Raw genomic sequence first — 16,018 nt, forward strand, 5'->3', positions numbered from 1 at the left:
TAATTACAGAAAATTAATGATAGTATGGAAGCAGCAGGAAACTTGAAAACCCTTACAGCTTATCATGTCGACATTAACGTGGAGATAACAGACAACTGTCTACTGATACAGAGTCGAAGCGGATCAGATGTCTATAAAAATTCCGGTAGGTTTCTCCAAAACTTAAATACATGATAAAATATGCAAACATTTCGGTACCAAAGGGACATTCATTAATAAAGAGTGACAAGTGTAACACAAAAGGAATAACATCAAAAACTTGGGTAATCTCAAGTGTTCATGTAGAGTAATTAGATCCTGCTTCACATATAACAACCACTAACAAATAATAAAATCAAAACAAGACTGAACTAAAAGTAAAACAAATCATAACCTCGTTAACATTGACAATGATAACAAGGTTATGATTTGTTATTCTTTTAGTTAAGTCTTTTTTTATTCTATTTGTCAGTGGCATTGTATTTCCATTAATTGAATCGATTTGATTTTTTTATTTTCCCCTAATAAGTTTTTATGACTATCCTGGAGTAAGAGTTGTTCCTTGTTAAAACCCTGGTACCCTTGATAATTTTTTTTTAACCATACCCGTTTTGATTGTCTAGCGATAACATGCTCGTCAAGGATGATTCTTACTACTTCTAAACGTGCATTCAGCTTTAATGAATATCAGAAAACACTGTGTATTCACCTATTTCCGTGGGTACCATTATCAACTGATTTAGAAAAAAAATTTGCCTCTTCGTGGATATTTGATTTCGTGGTTTTTCAAAGTTTCAAACAATCATAAAGAAAACTTGTAATTAGTTAAACATTGGAATTCGTAGTTCACTTGTACCTACAAATTAACGAAAATTGATATCCAACAAATGAAAATGAATCCACAGTATAAACAGGAATCAGGAAGTGTCCAGTTTGATGACATGTGTGCTAGCATGTTAAAATTCCTACTCATCGTGTACAACCTGGTACAAGGAAGTAAATATACAGTTTGATGGACAAATAGATGGATGGATGGATGTTTAACATGCAGTTGTATATAACATGGGATTTCAAAACATTACAACATAATATGAATATAAACCAACATCGACACACTAAATCGGATGTTTAACATACTCGTTCACAAGTTAACTTTCCAGAAGAAGACATGTCACCTTAACCGGACACATTATTCTGACTCTGAGCCGATAGACTTATGCCACGCGAATAGAGGAGAAGCATTTAGTTCTAGGGTTTGAAAGCATGCCCCCCGCAATGGAGAGGCTGCTTCTAGAAAATATACCGTTTGAAATAAAAAAAAAAACCAAAACACCCTAGCAGTCAGCTCGTGGTTATTTTTTAACATAGTTAAAACATAGACTAAGCTACATTAACCCCATTAGATTCTGGTTGTGATCTCAGGTATTTTGGAAGGGTTTAAGAGACTTATGGTATGTAATCAATGTCGTTTTACACAATATATTTCTTTTATTATTCGATTCTATTTGAAATTTATGCAGACATAAAAACGAAGTTCTATTAAAATACACCGTGCAAAAGGAAGTTATTAGTAGAGAAATTATCATATGCAGAATTATCAATGCAATCAGTTTAAAATTCGGTAAAAATTTGACTTTTCCAATATATAGTTGAATTTAGATTTTAGGTTTGAATATAAAAAGTCGTAGTTAACCTGTAAACCATGTTCGGATTAATAAACATTTCTCTTGTCGCCCCCCAAAAAAACCATCGTCAGCTGTATCCGAATTTGATCTCACCATAAATAAAATAAAATTATAAACAAACAAATATATTTTGAGGGTTCAGTTGGACTTTTTGGGATGTCAATGTCATCGTAAAATGTTTTAAACCGTTACATTTTAATACTGTATACACGGCAATATGCTTATTTCTTGTAGACTACATGTATGCCTTTGCATTACTTGACAAGTCATATAAAGACAAAACAATTTCTGAGAGTCAGCTTAAAGAAGAAGAGCAAGAAAAACACAAATTAGCAGATAAAGCACTTCCAATGAATATAGCTGTTACCAGAAAAGAGATGACAGTTGTTGGTTGGTCTCCAAATCTTCTCAAGAATGCAAGCGGTGAGGTATGATATCTTTAATGAGTTTTCAAAACAACTGGGTGGTTAACATCTTGTCCCCGAGAGCATCACGAGCCCAGAAGTTAGCAGTTTTTGTGTTGACTGTGTTCACAGAAAATATTATTGGTATGTTCATTTTTAGCTCACCTGAACTAAAAGGTCAAGTGAGCTTTTCTCATCACTTGGCGTCCGTCATCCGTCGTCCGTCGTCTGTAAACTTTTACAAAAATCTTCTCCTCTGAAACTACTGCGCCAAATTTAACTAAACTTGGCCACAATCATCATTGGGGTATATAGTTTAAAATTGTGTGGCGTGACCCGGCCAACCAACCAACATGGCGGCCATGGCTAAAAATAGAACATAGGGGTAAAATGTAGATTTTGGCTTATAACTCTGAAACCAAAACATTTAGAGCAATTCTGACAGGGGATAAAATTGCTTATTAGGTCAAGATCTATCCGCCCTGAAATTTTCAGACAAATTGGACAACTGGTTGTTGGGTTGCTGCCCCTGAATTATTCATTTTAAGGAAATCTTTCAGATTTTGGTTATTATCTTGAATATTATTTTAGATAGAGATAAACTGTAAACAGCAATAATGTTCAGCAAATAAATCAGCATGAACAAAATGGTCAGTTGCCCCCTTTAGGAGTTATTGCCCTTTATAGTCAATTTTTTATTAATATTCATAAATGTTTGTTAATTTTTGTAAATTTTCAGAAAATACTTTCCACTGTTATTATTTGGCCAAGTTCATTATGGATAATTGTAGTAAAAGAATGTTCAGTTAATAACGATCTAAAACACATCACCATCACCAAAACACAATTTTGTCATGAATTTATCTGTGTCTATTGTTTAATATGCACATAGACCAAGGTGAGCGACACAGGCTCTTCAGAGCCTCTAGTTATTTATAAATTTGCTTTTCATAAAACAAAGAATTATTTCCAAACACTAAGGTAAGCAATGTTTTTATAGAGAAAAATATTTATGTATTAATATGCCTGGAAAATATAAGAGTGCATATGCTAAATTTAGATGTGGTGTTCCACCTCTGAGAATAGAAACTGGTCGATATGAAGGCATTATGGTTGACAATAGATTATGTTTTAATGAGCAATGTAAGAAAAATAATATTATTGAAGATGAGAAACATGTGTTAATTAACTGCCCAGTATATGCAGATTTGCGAGCTATTTTATTTAGACATGCCAGCTCTTTTAATTGTGATTTTGTTAATTTGTCTGATGATGATAAATTCTAATTTTTATTCACTGATGAAAATGTGTGTTACTTTTTAGCCAAAATCTGCTATGATGTATTATTAAAAAGAAAAGGTATTTTATATAATTGTAGATAATAATGTGTTTTTTAGAAATTTTATAGTCTCTCGTAACTCTTTTTAGAGTGGCTCATGTTGTTTTAAATATTATTGTTATTTTATTAATGTATAAATGTATGTCCATTTTGAGGTGAGACTCTAATAAAGTATTTGTCTTGTCTTGGTATAAGTGACGAAGTCATCTTCAGTTCAGCTGTTTGGAGTAATTGGTCATCAACTTCATAATGAACAGTTTTTATTCGAGCGCCAGTATCATTTTTCGCTCAAGTGAGCTTTCCCCATTACTTGGCGACCGGCGGCCGTCGTCGTCGTCCGTCGTCGTCGTTAACTTTTACAAAAATCTTCTCCTGAAACTACTGGGCCAAATCTAACCAAACCTGACCAAATCATTATTGGGGTATCTAGTTTAAAAAGTGTGTCCGGTGACCCGGCCAACCAACCAAGATGGCCGCCATGGCTAAAAATAGAATATAGGATAAAATGCAGTTTTTGGCTTATAACTCAAAAACCAAAGCATTTAGAGCAAATCTGACAAGGGATAAATTGTTAATCAGGTCAAGATCTATCTGCCCTGCAATTTTCAGATGAATCGGACAACCCGTTGTTTGGTAGCTGCCCCTGAATTGGTAATTTTAAGGACATTTTGCTGTTTTTGGTTATTATCTTGAATATTCTTATAGATAGAGATAAACTGTAAACACCAATTATGTTCATCAAAGTAAGATTTACAAATAAGTCAACATGACGGAAATGGTCAATTGACCCCTAAGGAGTTATTGTCCTTTATAGTCAATTTTTAACAATTTTCATAAAATTTGTAAATTTTAACTAACATTTTCCACTGAAACTACTGGGCCAAGTCATTATAGATAGAGATAATTGTAAGCAGCAAAAATGTTCAGTAAAGTAAGATGTACAAACACATCGCCATCACCAAAACACAATTTTGTCATGAATCCATCTGCTTCCTTTGTTAAATATTCACATAGACCAAGGTGAGCGACACAGGCTCTTTAGAGCCTCTAGTTGTATTTTGTTCAGATTTTAATGAATGCAGTTAAACTCATTTTGTTAGTTTAGGATTTGGCTCATACCTAAGGTTTTTAAATCCAAAAACTTTGAATAGAATTGACGTTTTTGATCAAATAGGTCAGTTGAAATGCGATTAGTTTATGACGTCGCAGTGTTACCATTTGCAAGCAATTTCACCATATATATAAAAACTTTAAGAATTTTACCATTTTTCAATTTTCAAGTAAAAAATAATTGGTTTTTTAAATATTATTTTCTCCAGTTTTTTGCTCTATTTACAAAATGATTTAAAGAATCATATATACATTCCCCTTCCAAAAGGACTGAAATGTCTGCGAACCGGAGCGGTTGAAACAATTAAAATGATATATGACCAAAAACAATCTAAAGATAATAGCCGATACAGATTATTTGTAATTGATTTGTAATCAAACCAACTACACACTTTCAATGTTACTTTTGAAAGTTCCATTGAACGCCTGGCTGCTTCTGTGTATTCACTTTACTTTGAAAAGTACATTGTTTCATATATAAATGGTACAACATTCATCACATGTGCAGTGAACCACCAAAGTAACGAAAACTTACCTTTTTTGCATAGAACAAAGATATGAAACACTGGAACGTATCAGGAGACATAAGAGTATGTGATGCATCTGGATATGGGACTGAGGCTTGCTTTAGAACGTCGTTTATGTGGTCTGAAAAATATCAAGAAGTAAATCTACTTGACCATTTAACAGCAGAATACTTAGATTCGGCTCCTGATATACAGGTAAGATGTTTTCGTTGAGTAGATATGTTTTGGATGCTGTTTCATTATGGGACTTTCCATCCTTCGATTGAGACGTTACTGATTATGCCTTGACTTAAATACTGATGACGGTTGTCTATTTGAAGTTTGAAGTTTGAATTTTGTATTTTGAGTTGCAATTTTTATGCAAATTAAACGAGAATTTAAAGTCGGTTTGGAACCATACAAATACTTTTAATTTTTTGTTATCTTTCATAATTCGTTTAGTATCCTGTATTAGACATGTTAGGCATATATTAGTGAGACAACAATTATTGTATTTGATTACGCTGAATTAAATAAAAATATCAAAATATCAATGAAATGGTGGAAAGATATAATGTCTACGACTCTAAGAGTTGTGTTTTCAATGCAATTTCAATTTATATCCAACCGCTGACTAAATGATAAAGAAATAAAGACTTAAATGATTACAGTATGTTTCATTTTTAACAAAAATGTTTTCCATAATTTCTGTGTACAGGTGTGTGAGTGGTATAAACAAGGGCATTGTTCAGGAGGATTCTACTGCTTTACAGCCCAACTCATGTCAGACGATGGTCAGGTAGGATGATAGGTTTAACCTATACACCATTTTAAAATGTGACAGACAACAGTCAGTTTAGATAAAATATATACTGTATCATTGTTCAATTCATTCAAAGGACATCTTTGCTCTCAATATAAAAATCGGAAGTTCAGCAAACTTTTTTGAGTTATGTCATTGTTTGTCTACTCAAACGGACATTAAGGATCTAAGGTAAAATTAAATAAATTAAAACTGATACTTTAAGCTGCAAGAGTATTAGTTAAGAATAAAAATAGACTAAAAATATTGATAGGTCATGAAGTTCCTTTTTGCAATATTTAATTTATGAAATATGGCTAGAAAGGACTTACTCGGACTTTTTCCATATAGTTTCTTTTTGTATTATTTTTCGTCTAAAACCGAAAGAAAGACAATCAAGTATCTGCTCAAATTTTGTCAAATGACCTTTCATTAAGTCTTATATATATTAAAATATGAATAGGTGTTATGGGGCAAAGTATTTTACCATGTATCATATGGAAAAACACCAAGGAGTCCGAACATTTGACACTTATTCCAAAACCTCACCTTAGTACATGCTTAGATATTTGCAAATAAACCCAAAACACTCTCTGGTATATCAGCTCGCTTAAACAGTACAGTCTAGCAACTTTATTAATTTTATTTGCAATGCGCCAATGTTCACATATGTCTGCATGCTATAACCCGCTGCCTCAACATATCATAAATCAATACACAACCTGTAAAAGAATTCATGTGCGTTACCAATCTATTCAAGCATATACAATTTTTAAAAACGTCTACTTTAACCATAAGTATGACTGATCCAAATACAACTTGGACAAAATATAAGTGGTTTCAGAGATGTCCAGACTAAGCTATCCGAAGGCAAGCGCCGAATGAAACATAATTAATACACCAAAGTTCTATAGTTTCTGATTCGGAAACAAGTGTAAATTGAATAGATCTATTGGTACGAAAAACCATGGATTTTAATCACAGGGTGTGTCGAGCGCACACAGTACATTGTTATTCATAACTATATAAGTTTGTTTTTCAATAGCATAAACATCAGAAATTCCGTAAATTGTTCACTACAAGTTTTTTCAAGACATACTTTAAAACATATTTCATTATTCATTATATGAAATGAAATAATGGAATATTTAGAGATGGATAACGCATGCTTTGTCAGTATAATGTTATTTTAAGAAACAGAATGTCAACATTGAAAGTGAAGCATAGGTAAGGCAGCGGTTAATTTCCTGTGTCTGTTATTTCATAAGCACAGAAATTTGAGTTGTTCTTTTAACTCCGACGGAATCAATTGGTCACTTGATGGTCGCAAATAACCGGTAATGATTCTGCTTACGCGTCGCCTGTAAACCTACTTACGACCATCACACTCACCAATTGATGCCGTCGGATCTAAAAATACAATACAGTTATCTCCTAAAGGTACACTTAAAACGACTTATCTGGTATTTTACCTTTTCAATACAAAATTTTATAGATAATAAAAGAGTATACAACAGGAGAATTAGGTTCGTTAACTAATAGCGATTGGACAGAAGCTTCTGTGACTTTCTCTGGTTATGGACCTGGAGTGAGGATTGTCACGTTTTCATCTAAAGGTATGTAATCTTAAGATAGTGATATGACGCATTGATAAAGCTTCAAATAGTTCTACACGTCGTTTATCTCCAAGTGTAATCAAACTATTACTTTGGATAAGCCGTATTTATCACAGGTGCAGGAATATTTGTTTTTTAAGGAATATATTTTCGTATATGATACGGTCTTTCAAAAGAGGGACGAAAGAGAGACAGTCAAACTCATAGATCGAAAATATACTGACAACACAATGCCTAACAAAAAAAAAGACAAGCAGACTATATTAGTGCTCAAGACTGTTTTCATATAAATGCCACTGATGAGTCCTATGTAGAAAAAACGCACGTTTTTCGAACAATATTAAAGTGCGAGGTTTGGCATGCCTTAAAACCAGGTTCAACCCACCACTTTTATTCCCCTTTAAAAGTGTCCTGTACCAAGTCAGGAAGATGGTCATTGTTATAATATTGTTCGTTTCTCTTTGTGTTGCATTTTAACGTTGAGTCGTTTGTGTTTTCTTATTTTTGAGATATTGAGATAAGACGTGGCACGGTACTTGTCTATCCCAAATTCATGTATTTGGTTTTCATGTTACATTTGTTATTCTCGTCGTGTTTTGTCTGATGATTGGTCTGTTTCTGTGTGTGTTGCGTTTCGGTGTTGTGTCGTTGTTCTCCTCTTATATTTAATGCGTTTCGCTCGGTTTTGGTTTGTTACCCCGATTTTGTTTTTTGTCCATGGATTTATGAGTTTTGAACAGCGGTATACTACTGTTGCCTTTATTTATAAGCCTTGTATCTTTTTATACCGTACCGTTTCACCAACTATCAGGTTTATTCTATATTCTTGGTAAATATTATTATCGCTATTTAACGAAATTTTCCTCTGAACTTACTGACTAATAATTTCCTTTCTCATCACAGTACAAAAATATAAAAATTATCGCTAGAAACTAAGGGCGCGCGTGCAATTGTCAATAATTCCAACGATAACAAATATATACATCTATCATGTGTGCAGACACGATGACTATAAAGGGTCCTGAGTGCACTTTGTATGACCTGATCAGTGCACTTTGTATGTCCTGATAGATGTTTAAAGAAACCCATATGTAGCTGTTGTAAATATGGTATTGAAGTTATATTGTGTTTATTGTTAAATTATTGTTTAAATGCTTAGTTTAAACATATTTATTTATAGTGGATTGGGAAACAAGTTTTGCAACTTATATTAATCCCTTTCCACTTTGCGGGTGCGAGTGCTGCCTTGTAGCGGCATTAGCCTACTCGAAATCTACAAGGGTGTCTTTAACGTGCAAGAGATATGGCTCTCTCTTAATACGGGTCAGCCATGTATCGTCCCCTTTCGACGGACTATCATTGTTTCATCAGGACCATACTCACAAATGGTGTCAAATACTATAATGAATACATATATAGTTTGAAATCGTTGTTCTAATTTTCATTTTCTAAATTTATTAAATACAATGTAAAGATACCAAAAATGTGTCTAGGTTGTTTAAGACTTGGTTAAGTATGGTTCAGACTAAATCGAGAATGGTTCAGACTAGGTCGAGAATGATTCAAACTAGGTTAAGACACAATTAACATGGTTAAGTACAAGTTCAGACTATTAATTATGGTTCAGACTACAGTCGAGTATTATTTAGTAGATTTCACACCAATTCAGACTGGTCGAGTAAAAATCAGTTCAGTCAAGCACAGAAATAGGCCATTTCAGACTTTTTCTGGTGTGTATCATATATCAGTCAGATTTCTATCTTCAATTTTACCGTTGACCCCTTTGATAGTAAAAAGTTTACTAATTTGTGTTTGGTGCATACCATTTCTACTGTAGCACTTAAATTGACAAGATCAATGATGATAGTTGCCAAACATATCTATCAAATATCATATCAACCTACCTATTGTAATTATTGTGAACTTGTTCTCGTCCTGAATATGCATGAAATATTTGCCACTGGACGTAGAGCAACCAACAACCAATCAATCAATGTTACTATAATAATCATTGTTGCTATTTGTGTATTTTTCTGTTGATCTTTTAGTGTGATAACTTTTCATATCATGCTACTCACTTGGGATTAAAAATTGTCGTCAGAAACTATGGGCTCACATTTCATTGTCAATGTAAATATCAAAAAAAATATCGTCAGAAAGAATGGGCGCACATTTCATTGTCAATGTAAAAATAACGACGCCATTATAAAAATGGCGATAAACAAAATAGCTATGGTCTTTCAAACTGAATGATGATTATCAGCCTCATCTCAAGCCTGTCGACCTTCGATGAGATTGTAGTTGAGAATAATAATCTCGTATAAAAAAAACACATCGATAATTAACAATTATATAATTAAATTATAATTAGGTAAGGACGACAAATACTGGCAAGGGTATTTTGGTCCTTATATATCAGCTGCTGGAATTCGTGTGAAGAAGGAAAGCAAACCAGCCAAGAATGACAGCTTTTCAGATATTGATCAGGTATTGTAATGCCAGCCTTCCACCGTATTATACATGTTATAGTAAAAAGTAAATTCACAAAAATACTGAACTCAGAGGAAAATCAATTCGGAAAGTCCATAATCACATGGCAAAATCAAATAACAAAACGCATAAAAAACGAATAGACAAAAACTGTCATATTACTGACTTGGTACAGGCATTTTCAAATGTAGAAAATGGTGGATAAAACCTGGTTCTATAGCGCTAACCCTCTCTCTTTGATAACTGTCTCATATATTTACATGATGCGTTAAATAAAAAATCACAATTAATAAAATAGTCAAAATATGGGTACATCAGTCATCATCGCATAACAGTTTTAAAAGGGACAATTTAACAGAACACAAAAAACTCTATCTACGAACACATGGATTGACCTGAGTGTCTGACGTCATAAATTTTTATACGTCACATAAATTTGTCGTTCAATGTACATACAAACAGTTTTAAAATTTACATAGGCAATGTAAGTATACAGAGTTAAAAAATCAAAAGTATGTAACAACAAATTACAGAAATAGACCGAGATTTAAACTAGTCCAAAAGTTATAGGTAGAATTTATGAGAATCCAAAAATAGTTAATTCCACTACGCGATTGAATGATTTTGACGTTTGTGGTTCAAAGTATATAGTAATTCATAATAGAAATATATCATAGATATAGACCAAAATAATACTGACGGGATCTTTTAAAGTACAGAGTCACGTAATAAGAACAAAAGAAATACAAAGAGTCGCATATACAAAACAAACCACCAAAAAATGAAAGCCAATACACACACATTGACGAGATGTATAAGTACCGAGCCACGTCAAACGGATATAACATAAAACCATTCAGTAACATAAAACCATTCAGTAATATTAATAATAAAACAAAGACAAATGAAAGAACAGTAAAACATGTTGTTAAGATGATAAACAACATCAGTACGCAGAATCTATACATCAAGACCATCGTGTATTATTTGAGAAGTTGATACGGAATATTTATCAACAAGGTCTTGGTACCTTCCGATGAACTTTTTTAGAAAAAGGACGAGACGTTCTTTGACATACTCCTGGTTCGTCAACTTTCTACTCATACACTGAGTAAACCAATCTTTATATCGTTTCTAGAAATTATTGAGGAAAAACAAGAGATGTCAGTGAGATATCTAATGTTGAAAATTATATAACACTTTCAAGGATATGACAGATCATTGTATGTTAGTATGTTAAGAAGTTTTATTTCACTTACTGATTCCATTTTATTCGGGTAGTTACCTTATTTGTTTGATCCTATATAATTACAATACCATGAATACAAAAGAAATGTTCGGTAATTAAAAAGTTAAATAAATCTTTTAGGGAAACTCTGCAATGTAAAACGTGCCTTGTTACTTCAAAATAAACGATTACAGCACGATTTGCCAAATCACTGATGATATCCGTAACTTCACAACAACTTGTCCGTAACTTCAAAACAACTTGTCCGTAACTTTTTTCCTTATACCAATAGGGATGTCCGTAAATTCAGCATGATGTCAGTAACTTTTAAAAAATCTTTATTCATGGATGTAATTATTTAAAAAAAGAAATGATAAATAACAAAAATACCGAACTCCTAGGAATATTCAAACTGGAAGTTCTTTATCATGTTTATGGAATGGCAAAGCCAAAAGTTCAATTTAACACTCCAAATGAATGGATAACAACGGTCATATTCCTGCCTTGGTACAGACATTAAAAAGTAAAATTACAAAAATACTGAACTCTGAAGAAAATTCAAAAAGGAAAGTCCCTTATCAAATGGAAAAATCCAAAGCTCAACCAAATGGATAACAACTGCGATTTTCCTGATGGTACAGGTATTTTCTTATGTAGAAAGTTGTACGGCAAAATTAATGTATCTTACATTCTACTGGCTTTATAAATAGATTGTTAACTGCTTAAGTTTTAGATGATAAATCATGACATGCAGGTTATAAATTTCATCATTTCCACCTGTACTAAAAATTACATTAATAGTGAACATATGAAAATCACCCTAAGAGAACAAGTTCGGAGGTCAATCCTTAGCAGAAATACATAGATGAAGAATCAGTCCAAACTTCTAAAGAAGATATGTATGATTTGATACCCGATCTTATTGAATCCCTGAGATCAATGAAACTTTTAGAATATTTTAAATCTACATTTATTGCTATAATAAACTGACCCCTGATCAACAATATAGCCTTCCATCTTCTCCGTAGATATTGGCATTTTTTTTCTCACAATCAACAACGTCATTTAAAGGAAAGGATATCAATTTTTTTTCCGCGGCTACACAGGCCAAGGACTCATCAATGAACGATCTATTAAGCTAGAGGAATGTTAGATTAATTTCGCCATACCGTCAGGTCCCGTTTAATCCCGGGAACAATTTTTAAAAATTTAACGGAAAATCCGTGACACTCTGGTTTGCTGTTTTCTCTTGTTTAGTTTGAAGCATATCGTTATTGTATAAATCTATGTAATAATTAAGGGGTTTGATAGTGTTTATTGTCCTTTAAGTGTTGAAATTGTTAATATTACAATTTTGAAAAAAAAAGTTGCCCACATCCGAAAATAAAGTTACGGACACTCTGATTATTTTTGACTTATAAGTTACGGACATCTTATGCACTTTTTAAATATTGGCCTTGCGCTAAAGTGAAGTCAAAATTAAAAAAGTTGTAGTGATGGTAAGTGATTTCTTTATTCAAAAATCCTATCAATATTTTAATAGATCATGAAACGCTGCCAAAAGTAGATTTCGTATCAACTATCATCTCAACAAATTTAGAGTCCGCCATATTGGGCTGTGGGTAACTTAAGTTACCCACGGCCGTTTAAGCACAGTGCTTATTAGACTCAAATACAACTGTATAAATTATCTACTTATAAATTTAAAGCCAAAACCCAAACCTTTCTTTATTGATAAAGATCAATCCAAGTTTGCAAACAATATTAACATAACCTGATTTCCCTTGTGTGATCCATGGTTGTCGATTGGAAAACAAAATAAAACGATTTTTGCCATTAGTCGGATATTTACCTAAACGCACACAAGAACACCTTTATCGGTTTAAAAGACCTCATAAATTCAAAAGTATTTTTTATCAACATATTAGGAAGCACAGTCATCCTTTCAAATATTAAATAATTCAACCTTTAGGAGTAGTTAAAAAGCAGCCCGGAAAATCTCATTCCAAATTTGTATGATTACGGAAAATAGTCGAATTAAATTGAAAATAAAAAATACAGACAGACTAACCTCTCAGTCACAATCCTAGTTGTCAGCACTTCGGTGTTGACATGAATATCAATTATGTAGTCATTTTTATAAATTTCCTCTAACAAAACTTTGAATTTTTCGAAAAACTAAGGATTTCTTATCCTTGGAGTAGATTACCTTAGCCGTATTTGGCACAACGTTTTGAAAATTTGGGTCTTAATGCTCTTCAACTTTGTACTTGTTTGGCTTTACAACTATTTTTATCTCTGCTTCACTGACGAGTCTTATGTAGACGAAACGCGCGTCTGTAGTATTAAATTATAATCCTGTCACCTTTGACAACTATCATAATGACAATATCATGGAAATTGGTAATATATCTAGAATACAATTCTGTTGAAATTTTTTATTTTGTTTCTAAAACTGGTTGTGAAGACCGTTCTTATGGGTGTAGAATAGTTGCAATCAAAGAAAATTTCGTACCAACAATACAGATATTTCGGACCTTTATTTATATTTGAAAAAACAACGGTAGACATAATTTGTCAAGATAACAAAGCTCTGATCTTTGCCTGTTAATAAATTACATCCAATTTTGGAGGAACGCAACACAGTTCCATATTGTAGTTTCAAGTATGGAATCGTCCAAATTAAAATTGCATATTGTTATTCTAAATTGTTTTGATAATCTTGCAATTCTACAAAGGCAAGGAAATACTAAACCAATTATGTTGTTATCATTCAATAAAAATTCCTTGAGTGTGGTTATTACCTCTTTATAAATATCAATTCTTTGAATATTCAACTTTTAACAGACTGACGTTACAAACAAAAGATCTAGTTTAGAAAAAATGGTGACGAATATTCTGTCAAGCAATCAGAGTATGTTCGAAGATCTAGTTGAAGACGAAAGTAAGTATTTAGGATAACACATAATACCAATCAGATCAGAGAATTGTTTTCTCTTCAAAAAGCCAACCAAATACCATTAGTCGTATGAGGACATAAAACAAATGCTGCCTGCAAATAATAATGCAAACTGAACACTCAAATGGCCTCAAAATCCAGAAGTGAACATAAATGTTACAATGGAGCAATTGTGTCAAATTTGAAAATCAACAACGTATAACTAAATTTTATTAAACATCTACCTTATTGTTTAGGTTATACAAGGCTTAAACTTTTTCAGCATTTTAAATGATTTCATTTGATATTTTCACACCAGAATAAAAGAATTAGAAAAAAGTGGATTAAAAGAAAATTAGTTGAGTTGCTTAGTATCATTAATGAGTTTATCTAATACCAGTCTTATATATATTATTGAATAGGATAGTCACTTCTGTTGATATTGGAAACTATAAGGGAAAAAATATGTATATCAAATGTATATGTTTGAGAAAAGAAGTCAGTGCCTTTAACCTTTTTGCACTCATGTCCTTATATATTCGAAATAGCAGCAAAAATTTCTGTGCGAAATAACATGGTGCAGTTTCATTCAAGAGGCATATTGTGAATTCATTTATATTCGTTGGTAATAATTTTGATGGATGAAGAAAAGATTGTATTTTTTTTATATTTAATTTCGAGGTTTTGCCATAGTCTGCATACTAGATCATTGAACAATTGTACTTCGTAGATATTTGATTTCGAGGTTTTTTCATTGTCTGCATACTAGATCGTTGTACATTTCAAACTTGGTCCAACTTGTGACAACGAATTCCACGAACATTGTAATCCAACAACAAAAATTAATCCATAGCATAAAATATCAAATGTAATTTTGTAGATTTGCCAGTTGACCAGGAGTTCGAAAAACAAACAGATATGTCTAATGAATTGCATGGCTGGAAGGGAGGCAAAAAACAAACTCACAAAAAGAGGGAAATCAGAGTATTCGTGTCCAGCACATTTCGAGATTTCACAATGGAGAGGGAAGCAATTATCAAAAAGGCTTTCAGAGAGGTGAGTGAAAATATGTCAAATATGCTATACCAGAAAAATCGGTAAATATTTGATCTGATATATATTTCCAGAATCAAAAGTATAACTGAATATTGTTAACGGTCTTGTATTTATTTTAATTTTAGTTTCTTGTGTACAATTTGGAAATTAGTTAGCGTTCATTATCACTGAACTAGTATATATTTGTTTAGGGGCCAGCTGAAGGACGCCTCCGGGTGCGGGAATTTCTCGCTACACTGAAGACCGGTTGGTGACCTTCTGCTGTTGTTTTTTTATTTGGTCGGGTTGTTGTCTCTTTGACACATTCCCCATTTCCATTCTCAATTTTATTATTCATCTAAATACTATTTCTTTTTGTTCTTTGTATCAAGAGATCATTGTAGTTACCATAAAAAGTATATATTATGCTTGAAATTAAAAAAAATGGACATCTATTAGGTATAAGTCTGTTGAGATATATAATATGCTACTCACGAAAAGCTGACTCATTCAAGAGTTAATGACTTAATAACATTGACAATTCATGCATAGCAATTCAGAAAAACAATAAAAATCAACAAGTAAGGAACGATTACACGTCCAATAAAAATTGACAACACTTAGGCCGAAAAGGACAAAAAAAAACCAGACAAAAAAGACGGTGAACAGTACAAAATTATTACACAGAAAACTGAAGATTTAGCATAAAAAGACCCCACCAAAATACCGAGATGATATTAGGTGAACCGAAAGGGTAAGCAGTAGCTGGTATTATACGTATGATTTCGATTTGTGGCCGAACTGTAGGTGTTAAAAACCTTCTGCAAGCATGCTGAAGACTAAAGTCCTAAAGGAATAGTTCCCAAAAAAGCTATTTGAAAATTTA

General features: G+C 32.5%; 1 protein-coding gene across 1 annotated transcript in view; it reads left to right on the plus strand.

The window, feature by feature from the left end:
• The window catches only part of LOC143078527 (uncharacterized), a 47,218-nt gene that overhangs the window by 9,784 nt on the left and 21,416 nt on the right, over nucleotides 1-16,018 (plus strand). Inside the window, exons 4-10 of the mRNA XM_076253390.1 lie at nucleotides 1,899-2,092; nucleotides 5,066-5,239; nucleotides 5,742-5,822; nucleotides 7,321-7,441; nucleotides 9,813-9,928; nucleotides 11,914-11,938; nucleotides 14,978-15,153. Coding sequence (XP_076109505.1) covers nucleotides 1,899-2,092; nucleotides 5,066-5,239; nucleotides 5,742-5,822; nucleotides 7,321-7,441; nucleotides 9,813-9,928; nucleotides 11,914-11,938; nucleotides 14,978-15,153 — 887 coding nt within the window. The remainder of the gene's footprint in view (nucleotides 1-1,898; nucleotides 2,093-5,065; nucleotides 5,240-5,741; nucleotides 5,823-7,320; nucleotides 7,442-9,812; nucleotides 9,929-11,913; nucleotides 11,939-14,977; nucleotides 15,154-16,018) is intronic.

Source organism: Mytilus galloprovincialis, chromosome 6 (assembly GCF_965363235.1).
Source record: "Mytilus galloprovincialis chromosome 6, xbMytGall1.hap1.1, whole genome shotgun sequence".
NCBI classification, from domain to species: domain Eukaryota; kingdom Metazoa; phylum Mollusca; class Bivalvia; order Mytilida; family Mytilidae; genus Mytilus; species Mytilus galloprovincialis.